A 12,150-nucleotide genomic window follows, 5' to 3' on the forward strand; every position below is an offset into this window, starting at 1 on the left:
GCAAAATTATTTATAGAGAAAGGAAATACGACTCTGGGGTTGGGTTTTTAAATAGCCCAGAAGAAGAGTGATAATAGACTTAACATTGGGTGTACCCACTTCAGATTGGATAACCCAGATTGTACTGGACAATGAATTGTGGATTGCTCTCTATCCAGGTAGAGGAGTAGAAAATTCTAGCAAATTGTTCCATTGGTCCATTGCATAGCAGACGATTTAGGAGGACAGAAGGGTTAGAGAGTTGAGAGTGTTTAAAGAGGTGTCACTCAGTGTAAGCAGGAAGTGACAGATACAAAGCCAAGAGTCCCCTGAGAGTCTTGGCTCCTTGTGGCCCATTAATGGAAAGAGAGAGAAAAGAGGGAGGGAGCTGGATAGGTGAGAAGTTTTCAGAGCAAAAACAAAGCCAGGGCAAGTTCTCAGAATTGGTTTGCAGAGGTAGAATGGGGCTGCAAGCCATGCACTGAGGGGACAGGTCACCAACATGGATGTTGAAGTCCCCCAGAGTGATGGCAGGGGGTGACGGCTGCAAGGGAGTGACCAGTGGATCAGTAAATGACAATTAGAACATGACAGCATCAGTGGCGGGGAGTCCACTCAGAGCACAGCCTTATGCATTTGAGTCTGAAGGTAACAGCAGGGCACTGACCACAGCTTTCAGTCTTACGTGAGGGAGTCTACACAGTGTCCACTTGAAAGGCCAGGGGGAGCTGTGACCTTGGATAGACCCGAGGGGGTTCACATAGACCAGGAGGTGGTAGGAGAGCTTGTCAAAGACACGGGGTCATCTTGCTACAGAGGACACAGAGGGAAATGAGGGGAGGTGGAAAACATACCAGGCCAAGCAGGGCTGAGATTCTAGGAGAGGAAGCTGACCAGAGGGTTTGCCTTTTGGGTGGTGGTGAAAGATGGCAAAGGTGAGAGGCAAGAAGGTAATTGTCTCGTGGCTGCTGGTGGACTCGTGGCCTCGTGGCACCAGGTGTGTTGTCACCTGGACTGCTGTAGGATTTTAGGGGTCGGGGTGTGCAGAGTATCACCTGTACTTGCTTTTTGGTGGCTGTAACCTCTGCAGACCACAACTTGGCAGAGGAGGAAAAAGAAGAGATCGTATAGCATTGATAGATAGAGTTTGTGACTAGATATAAAGCTTTGCTTGTAAAGTAATCTTTATAGATAAAAGGAGCCACTAAGAGTGCTTAAGGGCTACTATATGTAAAAAGTTATTTGGTACTCTATCACGTTCTGAATAAGAATAATATGGGTGACTGTGATTGAATTATAATGCACCATGCCCCCTTGTTCTGAGGTCTTCGGTTTAGTCTTCTCTTCGACCCAATCACTTTTATCCTCTGCCATGTAGAGATGAGGAACAGAGGTTAAGTAAACTTGCTCAAGGCTAAAAAGTGAGTCAGAATTAGAACCCAGGCCTCCAAGGTGAGTGTTCTTGATCCTGAACCACTCCTCGACGCGGCCTTACAACATTCAGATGTGGACTCCTCAGAGTTATAACCTGACAAAGACACGAGAAATGAAAACAGGCCCTCAGCTCATGGTGCAGGCACCCAGATGCTACAGCAGGGTTAAACCCAACAACAAAGACAGGCCCATTTCCCCTGAAGATCCTGGGGATGGCTTCAGTTTTAAGGTCCGGGCTTGGCACTCACCCATGGATACGTTTACCTCAGGTTTTCTTTCTTTTTGTTTCTTAATGTAGAGAATTAATTTTTCTGTCATTAGAGCCTGTATTAGGAATTTAAAACACCTGGAAAATATAGTCTTGATTATTTTGAACGGATCAGCCTATTTTAGATTACGTAGATTTCTTATTTCTTCTCCTTTCTCTTTGGTGCTCTTTCACCTGACATGTTTCACGGTTGACTCGCACAGAGAGAAACTGAATATAAACATGTGGACAGCTATTCTAGCTCTTTATCAGTTATTCTCTGAAAATAAATGTATGTGGAAGAGAAAATGTGAGTGATAACAATGATTATCTGAGGTTATAAATTATCTCTACTGTTACTGTGCTCCATTGTCACAGGCTATTAAAACTTGATTGAAAAGTGGAAATTGGATTGCACGTATAATTTTTAAAAGTAAAGTCAAGATTACGTAATATAAGATTCTTTTAAAGTCTCAAGTTCATTGGAACATTTTATACATGATAAAGAGGTAATGATATATGATCTTTTAAAACAGGAAGTCATAAACAGCGTATTATTATTTGAGGCTACAAAGGTGGTTATAGAAATTACGTCCAGTTGTAATCAAGTTGTCCTGAGATTGGTGGTGTTAGCATATAAAACCACATACCCATTTTTCTAAGTTAATACAATTTTTCAACATGGATGAAAGTTTTATAATAATGATCTAGAAATGCCAGAGGAGAAAATGAAAGGGTTTGGGCATGTGAGGGGCAGTTTAGATTTAGAAATATCTTCGAAACATTCATATTGCTGTATTAGATGATTTGATTCACTTGCAGCACAGTGCCTTATACGTAGCATGATGAATTTAGAATGGGTTCTTGGAAACATCCAAGAACATATCTGATATTTGATTGTGCTAGCTTCTGTTACAACTTTAATTACCTTCAGTAAACGTTGACCTGGTTACTAATGAAAAGGTCATTTAATTATTCCCCAAGAAGGAAATTCAGGTGGACTTGACCCTCACTTCTATAATCACTTATTTTGAGTAAAAGCTAAGTATTTAATACCTTTGTGGTTATGGTGTGTGCTTTATATGTTTCAGATAGGAAAAGAACATGTAGGCCTAAAGGCTGTGACTGAAATCCTTCAGGATATTCAATACAAGGTAAGGCATTATTGTAAAGGAAATAGAAACCCTGGTTGTATCAGAGGTCCCTAAGGCCACCTCCAGGCTCGATGATTCACTAAAAGGACTCACAGTGACCAGCATTCACTAAAAGCTGCTACTCTCATGGTTGTGCTTTACCACAGCAGAAAGACACGCATGAGGAACCAGTACAGTGAAAAGCTCGTGGGGCAGAGTCCAGGAGGAACCAGGCCCAGCTTTCGGGTGTCCCCTCCCATTGGCAGGTGTGGGGATGCACCTCGTTCTCCCAGCAGTGAGAGAGTTATCTCCCAGGGTCATAACACGTGTGAGGTGTTGCCAACCAGGGAAGCTTCTTGAGCAGTGGTGTCTTGGGATTTTATTAGGGGTCTTGCACTGCATGTGGGACTGACCTCAGCCACTCCGACCCCAGCCTTCCCACCCCGCCCCTCAGCCAAACTAGACGTTCTTAGGATCAACTTATCTCATCAAATTGGTGTAGCATGGGCCAAGGCCTCCAACATGCAAAACACTCTATAAGGCAGAATACCCCAGGGGCTCAGAGGTTATGATACAGGAGTTTTTAAACAGCCATTTCTTATATAAAAAAACAATTTGTTAAAAAACTTTATTTGTTTTGTTTTTAAATTACAGTTGACAATACAATATTATATAACAAGGGTAAGTCTTAAAGACAGGCCATTTTTGAAATATGAGGATTTGAGCAATGCAGGCCTGTTGAGCAAAACTTTTTAGCCCACTGGTTACAGAAAAGTTGTGTAAATGAAACAAATAAAAATTGTGGCAGCGATACCTCATAGTATTTATATTTAAAAAAAAGACAAGTACACATAAAGCATAAGATAGTCTATCCCAGAGAAGGTGGTGTAGACTGATTTGACCCTGCAGTGATTAAGCCTAGCACGGCTGGAAAGCCAAGTTCTGTCATAAACAGTACCTTTTATGGCTACATTACCATCAGTAGAATCTGAGTGGCCTTGGAGGGCAGTAGTTTAATCCCATATGGCTACTCAAGGCACAGCACACAGATCCAAAGACCCAAAGGCAATCCTAAAACCCATTTGGGAATGAAGTCTCATTAGCTCCATGCTAGCACTAGCCCAGGGAATGTTGAACCAGGTAAAGGACCTCAACGGAAGATCTGAGAAGCCTTGGAATGAACCCAGGTTTCCCTTGGCGCTTACCAAGGGAAAGTGCCAACAGTCAAAGAAACTGGTAAAAAGAGGATACATTTTGACTGACATTTACTTGATAAAAATAGGTGGTGAAATTTTCCTTTATTTCTTCGGCTAATATGACATAAGTCATTGCAGAATTCAGGAGGATGGTGGGAGGCATGTAATCTGGATTCTGACCTGTCAAATAGTCTCTAAAAGTAAGGAAGAGACATAGAGTATATGCATCAATGTTCTCCGTTATGTCTGCATTCAGACAGTAAATTTGTAAGAGTTGTCCAAGGCCCATGACAAGTCTGTCTGCCCTAAAGGCCTGAGCAATTTAAATGGGGAAAAAAATACAATAAAAAATAAAATAAAATAATTAAAAATTAATGATAATTTTGATGTTAAAAAATAAAATAAAATAAAATCCCAGTCACCAGGTCACACAAAATAAAATAAAATAAAATAAAGGCATACGAAGTAGTTCAGAAAAATAAATAGCACTGTTTAAAATAGTGACCATTAATATGAATTACTGAGTAAGGCACACATATTCTTGTTGTGAACTAAGTCTGGCTTTGATAAAGGTTGACCGAAGTTGAATGTTTTCATTTGTGTGTCAGATCTTCCTGTCTGGAGGAGGAGGGCACATGGGAGAGGTCCTAGAGACGAATTACCAAATCCAAGTGGGACAAAATACGAATTTGGGAGGCAGGCTGTGATGCCGAGATCAAAGTGCCGGAAGGGAAGTCCAGCCAAAATGATTACACCAGGGCTCAGGCGTTTTCCCCCAAGGCCCAAGTCTCTGCTGTGGACGTGCTGGATGCGCAGGAAAAGTGGGACAGATACTAGATTGACAGTTGTGATTTCACAGCAGGAATGGCTGGGAGAACTGAACTTCGGTGGGAAGTAGCAGACTCAGAGCAGGAGTCTTGCTGGAACCAGACTCTGTTGCTCCAGTGAGAAGACAGAACAAGACACAAATCTGTGGGGTCCGATGATGTGATTCAGAGAAGACTTCAACTTGAATTTTGAGTGCTAATAACTCTTTTACTGTAAAGTTAAGAAGGTTTATTAACATGGGGTAATTTTTTTTCTTTTTTTAGGGGAAGTCCAAAATAATACCCTGCTTTAATCCTAACACTTTGTTACCAGGTAAGTGTGCATCTGATTGCATAAGATGAATTTTGACTGTGGATATGAGTACATTGCTTCCTTCAGAAATATTAAGAAAATTTTTTAATATTTCAAACAAAACCAAAAAGGTTAATGCATTGTATCTTCTACTTTCTATGTGTAATTGCTTTGCAACAAAATGAACATTTATCCATCATATTTAATCATGAGTTTCTCTGATATGAAGCTAAACGATTTCATAAGAATGACTTTTAGCTTATCATAATATGCTTTTTAAATCTTGCTGTTGAAGAAGCAATATAGATAAAAGTAGCTAGAACAGAATGGTTAAAAACACCATTGAAGCCAGACTGCTTTGGTTCAAATCTTGACTCTGCCAGTTATTAGCCCAGTGACCTTGGGCAAATTACGCAATCTTCCGTGATTCAGTTTCTCCATCTGAAAAATGGGGCTAATAATAGAACTTACCTCATTAATTTGTTGTAAAGAATGAGTTAATGTAGAATAGAATGTTACATATATCAAGCTTTCAGTAAATATTATGTATAATTAAGTAAATCCTCCAATAAAGTAAAAAAACAAACAAACATGGAAACATTTCTGCCAAAGTGACTAAACTTGATATATAGGTACCTATCAAGTTTTATCAAGTATATATATATTGAGTTTGCACATCATGTTTACATAACCATATTTGCATACGCATAGTAAACTGTCGATAGAAATCTTTGTAAATACTAGAGGGCTCATCGTGTTTTTTATCGATTATTTTCTTTATGATGATTAGTTTAAGAATACATGTAAGGCTTTAGTTTAAAAATGACATCAATCTGAGAAGTATTATTTGGAAAATTTGTGATTTTGAAGATCATTGTTTCAAGTCTTCAAAAGTATGATTAATTAACGTGCCTTTCTGTGACATGCCACGCGGCGGTGCAGACCCTCTGCTGCGCGATTACTGGGTGTACGAAGGCTCGCTCACCATCCCGCCTTGCAGTGAAGGCGTCACCTGGATATTATTCCGATACCCTTTAACTATATCCCAGCTACAGGTGAGTGTGGTACCTTAACTCCCCTAGAATGAAGCTCTGAGTTAAAGGTTAAACATTGTTTCTGTAAAAGAGAAATGTCTGTTTTCCGTGTGAACTCTCTTTAGATCAGTCATGTCTCTGCAGATGAAAGTTAAATGTCTCGAGCTTGTGAAAGCAACTGAAAGGTCAAGGATGAACAAAACCCAGTTATCCTTTATGATCTCTGTTTTAAAAGTCAGTTTTGATAAAGTAAACAGAAGTCACTGAAATAGTCAAGCTTTTGATTAGTCTAGTCATTCCTGTGTGTGGGTTTCCCAAGCATAGAGAGGAAGGGGGTCTTGGAAGTAAAGTGGCAATGCTGGTTTCTTCTGTAAGTCACAGGTGGGCTGGGAACTAGTTCTTCCTAGGCTAGCATAAGAACACATCTGTGGGAAGAAAGGTGAGGGAGTTAGAAAGAATGCCCTGGAAAGTTCCGGATTGTTCTGTAGCCCCATGTTTGGTCCTCTGCCTCCTACTTGAGCTCTGCATGGGTGCTCTAAATGCTCCTCGGTAATTGGCTGTGTCTTCCTAAAGGGGGGACTCTGCCAAAGGAATGTGTATTGGAAGTAACGATCTCAACTGCTTTAGAAAATAGATGACTTTCCAGTTAGCTATAGCTTTTCAAGAGAAAATATTTAGTTGCAATAACGTCTGTTTAGAGGGCAGATGTCAAAGCAGGCAGCAATGTTAAAAAGTACACACACTCAGACACAAGCATGCCTACTAAAATGCAATTTAGGGTAAGTTAGAAAAAAATATTGAATATGATCTTAAGATAATATATGTCAGTCTGTCCTTGACTTGAAGGTTGCACTGTTGCTGCTCCTATAATTTCAGAGAAAGCAGAGCAAAAATAGAAAATGTCTAGAGAGGCCAGTAAAAATGAGAGTCTAAATGAAAAATTGAGGCCTCATATTATTGTACTTAAGAAGAACAGAAAAGGAGGTAAAGAGAAAGTGAGAATAGATATATACAATAAAAGGAATAGTGAATGGCAGGTGGAGTCTCTACACAGCTGATGATATTGAGAAATATAAAACTTTGTGTTGAAGAAAAGAATGTTTCATCTTATAGGGTTAACATATGTGACTAAGCTGCTGGGTATTATGACGGAAGCGATTCTGTCTTGAATACATCATCTGCCACAGGATAATAGTGTCTGCACTAGCAACATTAAAAAACAAGCTCTCAGTCGTAATGCTTGTCTGTGAAGTACACAGCAGCTCAATTCAAGGAGTTTTCTGCTGAAGTGTGGGGTTGACAGTTAAACATGGCCTGCAACATTGACATCTTCTTGAGTACAAAGAATTCTAGAATATGGGATTGGAAGCACCTGCTTAGTTGAGTTTTTAATATCGTGCTTGGTTAGCAAGCAGTACCATATGGCAGAGAAAAACACGCAATGGGATGAATTTGAATGAGTGTAATTTTCTTTTTTTATGATCAATAACCATTGAATTACTTTAAGATAAACAGTGTTCTAAGCATTAGAAAGCCAAGTAAAAATTTTTTCAGCTATATTGTTGTGTTTGGAGATGAGATTCCACGAAGATAAAAATTTCATCAGACTTGACAATAGAAATTGTAAAACATATTCTGACTTCACAGAGCCATTAAAATATGAACAACACTCAGAATTGATAAAATGTGGTATTTCAATATAATCGCATATATGCAAATATTTGTGCATACACATGAATACACATATGGATTAATAATTAAGTTTTACTCTCATTTTTCTTTTTTCTTCCCTTCTTCTCCATCTTCCCCTTATTGATCTACTTCTTTTTTTTTTAAAGATTTTATTTATTTGTTTTCAGAGAAAGTGGAAGGGAGGTTAGAAAGAGAAGGAGAGAATCACTGATGTGTGAGAGATACATAGAGCAGTTGCCTCTTGCACAACCCAAACTGGGGTCTCAGCCTGCAATCCAGGCATGTGCCCTGACTGGGAATTGAACCAGAGACCTTTCAGTTCACAGGCCAGCACTCAATCCACTGAGCCACACTAGCCAGGGCTATTTCTATTTCTTAACTTACCTGCTTTCTCAAATTAAATGTGTCTGTCTTTGTCATTTCTTATCCCCTTCAACAGCAAGTAACACAAATGAAACAAAAGGATATGGAATATTTTAATTATTTTTCATGGTGTGGTACACGTCTGTTAGAATTTGGAAACCATTTCCATTTTGTCTCTTGTTAGTCTTACCTCCTCTTCATCATTCCCCAGCCCATATTTCCTGTGGATTGAGACGTGGGACTCTTCTTAGCTCCCGTCATCTGAGTTAAGGCACAGTACGTGCGTGGCCTGTGGGATCTGGGAGCACACTGGGGCCTGGACAGCTAAGGGTCTGATTATGCCCAGGAGCCCTCAGCAGGCCTTCCTTGTCTTTGTGTTCCACATGTGGTTTGAGGGGCTGTTAACCCTCAAACCAGGTTACTGTAGGACCACAGCATGGTTGTGTTTGAAAAGGTTTCAAGTGCTTTGGAACAACTGTTGTAAGCTTTTTTCCCCCCGTGTCTGTGCTTCTCAAGCAATCCCTGGGAGGGCTTGGTAAAGCGAAGATTGCTGGGCCTCGCCCCAGAGGGGCTGATTTGGTAGGTCTGGGGCAGGAACTCATTCCAGGAAACACACTTTGAGAACCGCTGCTTTTCATCTGCCGGCATTTATCTCCATGTGTCATTTCCACTCCAACACCAGAACTCTGTTTCTGAAGGGCGACACTGGACCAGCCCTATCCTACAGAAACAGGATGTGAGCTAACTATGAAGATGAAAATTTCTAGTAGCCACAGGAAAAAGTCAAAATAAAAGGTGAAATTAATTTGTCATCTATTTTAACATAATATATTCAAAATATCATTTTAACATGGATGTAATCACATCAATAAGTTTTTTTTTTTACATTCTTTTCTCACAGTGAGTTTCAGTGTGTGTTCAGCACATCTCAGCTCAGATTAGCTGCATTTCAAATGCTCGGTGGCCCCCTAGGACTGGCGGCTGCTGTGTTGGACAGTGCAATTTTAAGATTTGCTTTTTCCTCGAAGACTCCCTCTTTCCTTTCTTAAAGTGTACTATTTTTAGGAATTTGAGGGAAGTTTTGTGTCTATTTCTTCAGTGTCTTCCATGATACAGAGCACAGCCCCTGTGGTCATACACTCTGCAATCTGTAAATCTTGAGTCAGCTTCAGTACGTGTGGCTCATCAGTAACCATCCTCCGGTGATGTAACCGTCCTGTAACCATCATCAGTAACCGTCCTACAGTGATGAGGGGAGACAGTGGCAGAGACCAGGCTGGGGATTGGAACAAGAGGGAAGTTTACCTCTGTGTTCTGGGAAAACATGTTCCCTTAGCTCTTCCTCAGAAAATAAAAAAAAGATCAGATTGAGGAGTAAGTGATAGAAGAGAGTTGGTTTGTGAACGAGAGTTCAGGAAGAAAGGGGAAGCAGTGTTTGGAGGAAGGCAGTGAAGAAAATGAAACAAACAAAAGCAAGGCTGTGGTGCATGGAAGGTGCATGTTACGTAAAATCTCGTGATGTGCACATATACACGCAGACTGTTTGAGTTCAGTTTGCTTTTGACTCTTTCGATTGCTACCATAATGAATTGTTTTACTATAATTCATGTATCATCATTGTCTGATGACAAAAGAAAAGACAAGACCACCACCTTTTATGTGTTTTTTCTCTTTTAACATGAGGACTCATGAGGTGTAAGTTACAATAAGTCAATTAGCAGATGTACATGGGATCTTGGGAACTCCTAACAATAATGAGTGTCAAACCTCAAACCCTGGACGTTAGCCCTTTGAATGCACTCATAAAGAAAGCAGCCTTAAAGCTGAACTTTGAAACACCTGGTCCATGAGTCCACGAAGGTTGTAATAAAAGTCTTACTTAGACCAATGGGAGTGCAACCTGTTTTCAGAGAACAGTGGCTGTTCAACTCCGATGCCGTCAGAAGATGAGGCTTTGTCCCTGAAGTGTTGGATCTCTGCTGTCTCTCTCTGTTTGAAACTGGTTAAAAACAAATACCATGTTTAAGCAGAGTAGCATTAAAAATTGACAAAGCCATATGTACTGGTATATATGATAATGACCGCCTCTGTACTGCCCTGACATTTGAGTTTTGCTGAAGACTTTCATCCTGAGGTACTTTCTGTTCGTTTCTTGCTCTCTCTCACTTCAGTGTGGGGTAACGCAGTAGGCATTCGAAACCATTTGAAGTGACTAAAGGGTTTGAGGGGTGGTTACTTCAGAAAAAGTTGGCATTTCAGAAAGACGTGTTTTTCCCTCGATCTCTGTTGATGTTTGAAGTCTTCAAAGCATTGCTGTGATCAGAGAAAAACATTTCTTGTGAGATAGTTCTTTCTAAGAACGCAGTGACTTGAGACCAGCTCACTGTTGATTCGAATCCTCTTGTCTAGAAGCTGCTTTTACTGCAGGTGCTGCCTGCTGAGGCCTGGAGCTTGAAAGAGTGATCTTCAGTACAGAATATGTAAATATAAATTAACCCAGCTTTAAAATGAACTTCAAAGTCCATAAAAATGGAGCATTTAAAAAATATGTTGAAGCAGTCCAGTTTGTAGTCCATGCTGCTCATTGAAACATAGGATTACATGTAAAGTGAGTGTGAGGAGAGATGACTGTGTTTTCTCAGCTGCTGGTTTATTTCCAATCTACTTTTTTGTTAAATATTTACCCACAATGCTAAAGGTGTCACTTCAGAAGAAGTTGGGTAGTGGTTATCAAATACTCCTATGTGCTTGGAACTACACTGAATAATTTTCCAGATCCTCCTACTTACTTCTAACACCATCTTTGTGAACACTGTTATTTCCTCTCCATTGCACACATGTGGAAACTGAGGCTGGAAGAGGTGACGCCGTTTGGTGGTTTGGGTCTGGCATGGCAGAGCCAGGGTGCGAACCGCCTTTTGATGCTGAGCCCATGGCCTTCACCTTCATATTCTTCTTTTTTGAAAAGGCGTAGGATCCTCTGACTAACCAGGTTCCTTTCCACTCCACACTTAGGGAAAACTGAGTAAAAACTCATTCCACAAACAAGTAGCAGGGATTCTGATGCAGCCTTGGCTCTAGACCCTTTCCAGGTGTAGCATGGTGGAAGTGTTACTCGGATTCCCACTCTAAGACCAAGAAGGTAGAGGGAGAAACCGTCATGTATGTTAGACAGCCAATTACTCATCTGGCCGACACTTCTATATAAATACCGATACTATTTTTTAAAAAATGGACAGTTGTAGTTAGCTCAGATTTAGGAAATCAAACTGTATTGGAGACATGGAAAATTAAAACATTAGAAGTCAGATTTGTAACCTGGGTTCTAATCTAACAACTCATTTAATTTTTTTTCCAACTCTATTTCCCAACATGTATATGCATGGATTGAATTAGCATCTTCTGAGATTCCACACTCTTTGAATCAGGGAACTTCTACCTCAGAAAAATGCTCAGGTGAAATATTGTATATTATTCAGGGGTTTCCCGGGCCTTCTAAAGTCCATAGGAATTTTTTGATTTTTATTAGTTGGTCATTAGTTGATCCTTGTTCATGAATGGAAGAATTATATGGCTGTGCTGTATGAAGAACCTTTGTAGATAAAACCCTCTGATACACAGCTGTTGGACATCTGGTGGGTCGATGCTGATCAGATCACATTTGTTCAACATCCTGGGATTGTGCCGGATGTAGCCTGTATCAGTTGGACCAGAATTCCAGAAAAGGTGGCTGTGGAGCTCTGAAAAGAGTGGGTGGACTTGGAATTGTCAGACTTGGTTAATTTGGAAACTTTCTTCGCCTTCTTGGTCTCAGTTTCTCCTTTTGTGTAAAGAATGAAGAATATCTGTGTCGTGTGATTATGTGGCATTTAAAAGGAATAAGACAATGAGCCATTTAGTTAAATCAACCAATAGGTGGGTATGAGCCCGGTGATGTTCCTCGTGTGTTTGCT

At 40.2% G+C, this 12,150-nt stretch overlaps 1 protein-coding gene across 2 annotated transcripts in view; it reads left to right on the forward strand.

Annotated features, from left to right (window-relative positions):
* CA8 (carbonic anhydrase 8) overlaps window positions 1–12,150 on the forward strand; it is a 101,332-nt gene that overhangs the window by 65,299 nt on the left and 23,883 nt on the right. For both annotated transcript variants that reach the window (XM_037167503.2, XM_037167512.2), the window contains 3 exons: window positions 2,752–2,814; window positions 5,081–5,129; window positions 6,051–6,163. In XM_037167503.2, coding sequence (XP_037023398.1) covers window positions 2,752–2,814; window positions 5,081–5,129; window positions 6,051–6,163 — 225 coding nt within the window. The remainder of the gene's footprint in view (window positions 1–2,751; window positions 2,815–5,080; window positions 5,130–6,050; window positions 6,164–12,150) is intronic.

The sequence above is a fragment of the Artibeus jamaicensis genome, unplaced genomic scaffold (assembly GCF_021234435.1).
Source record: "Artibeus jamaicensis isolate MK-2021 breed Jamaican fruit bat unplaced genomic scaffold, CSHL_Jam_final scaffold_916, whole genome shotgun sequence".
NCBI classification, from domain to species: domain Eukaryota; kingdom Metazoa; phylum Chordata; class Mammalia; order Chiroptera; family Phyllostomidae; genus Artibeus; species Artibeus jamaicensis.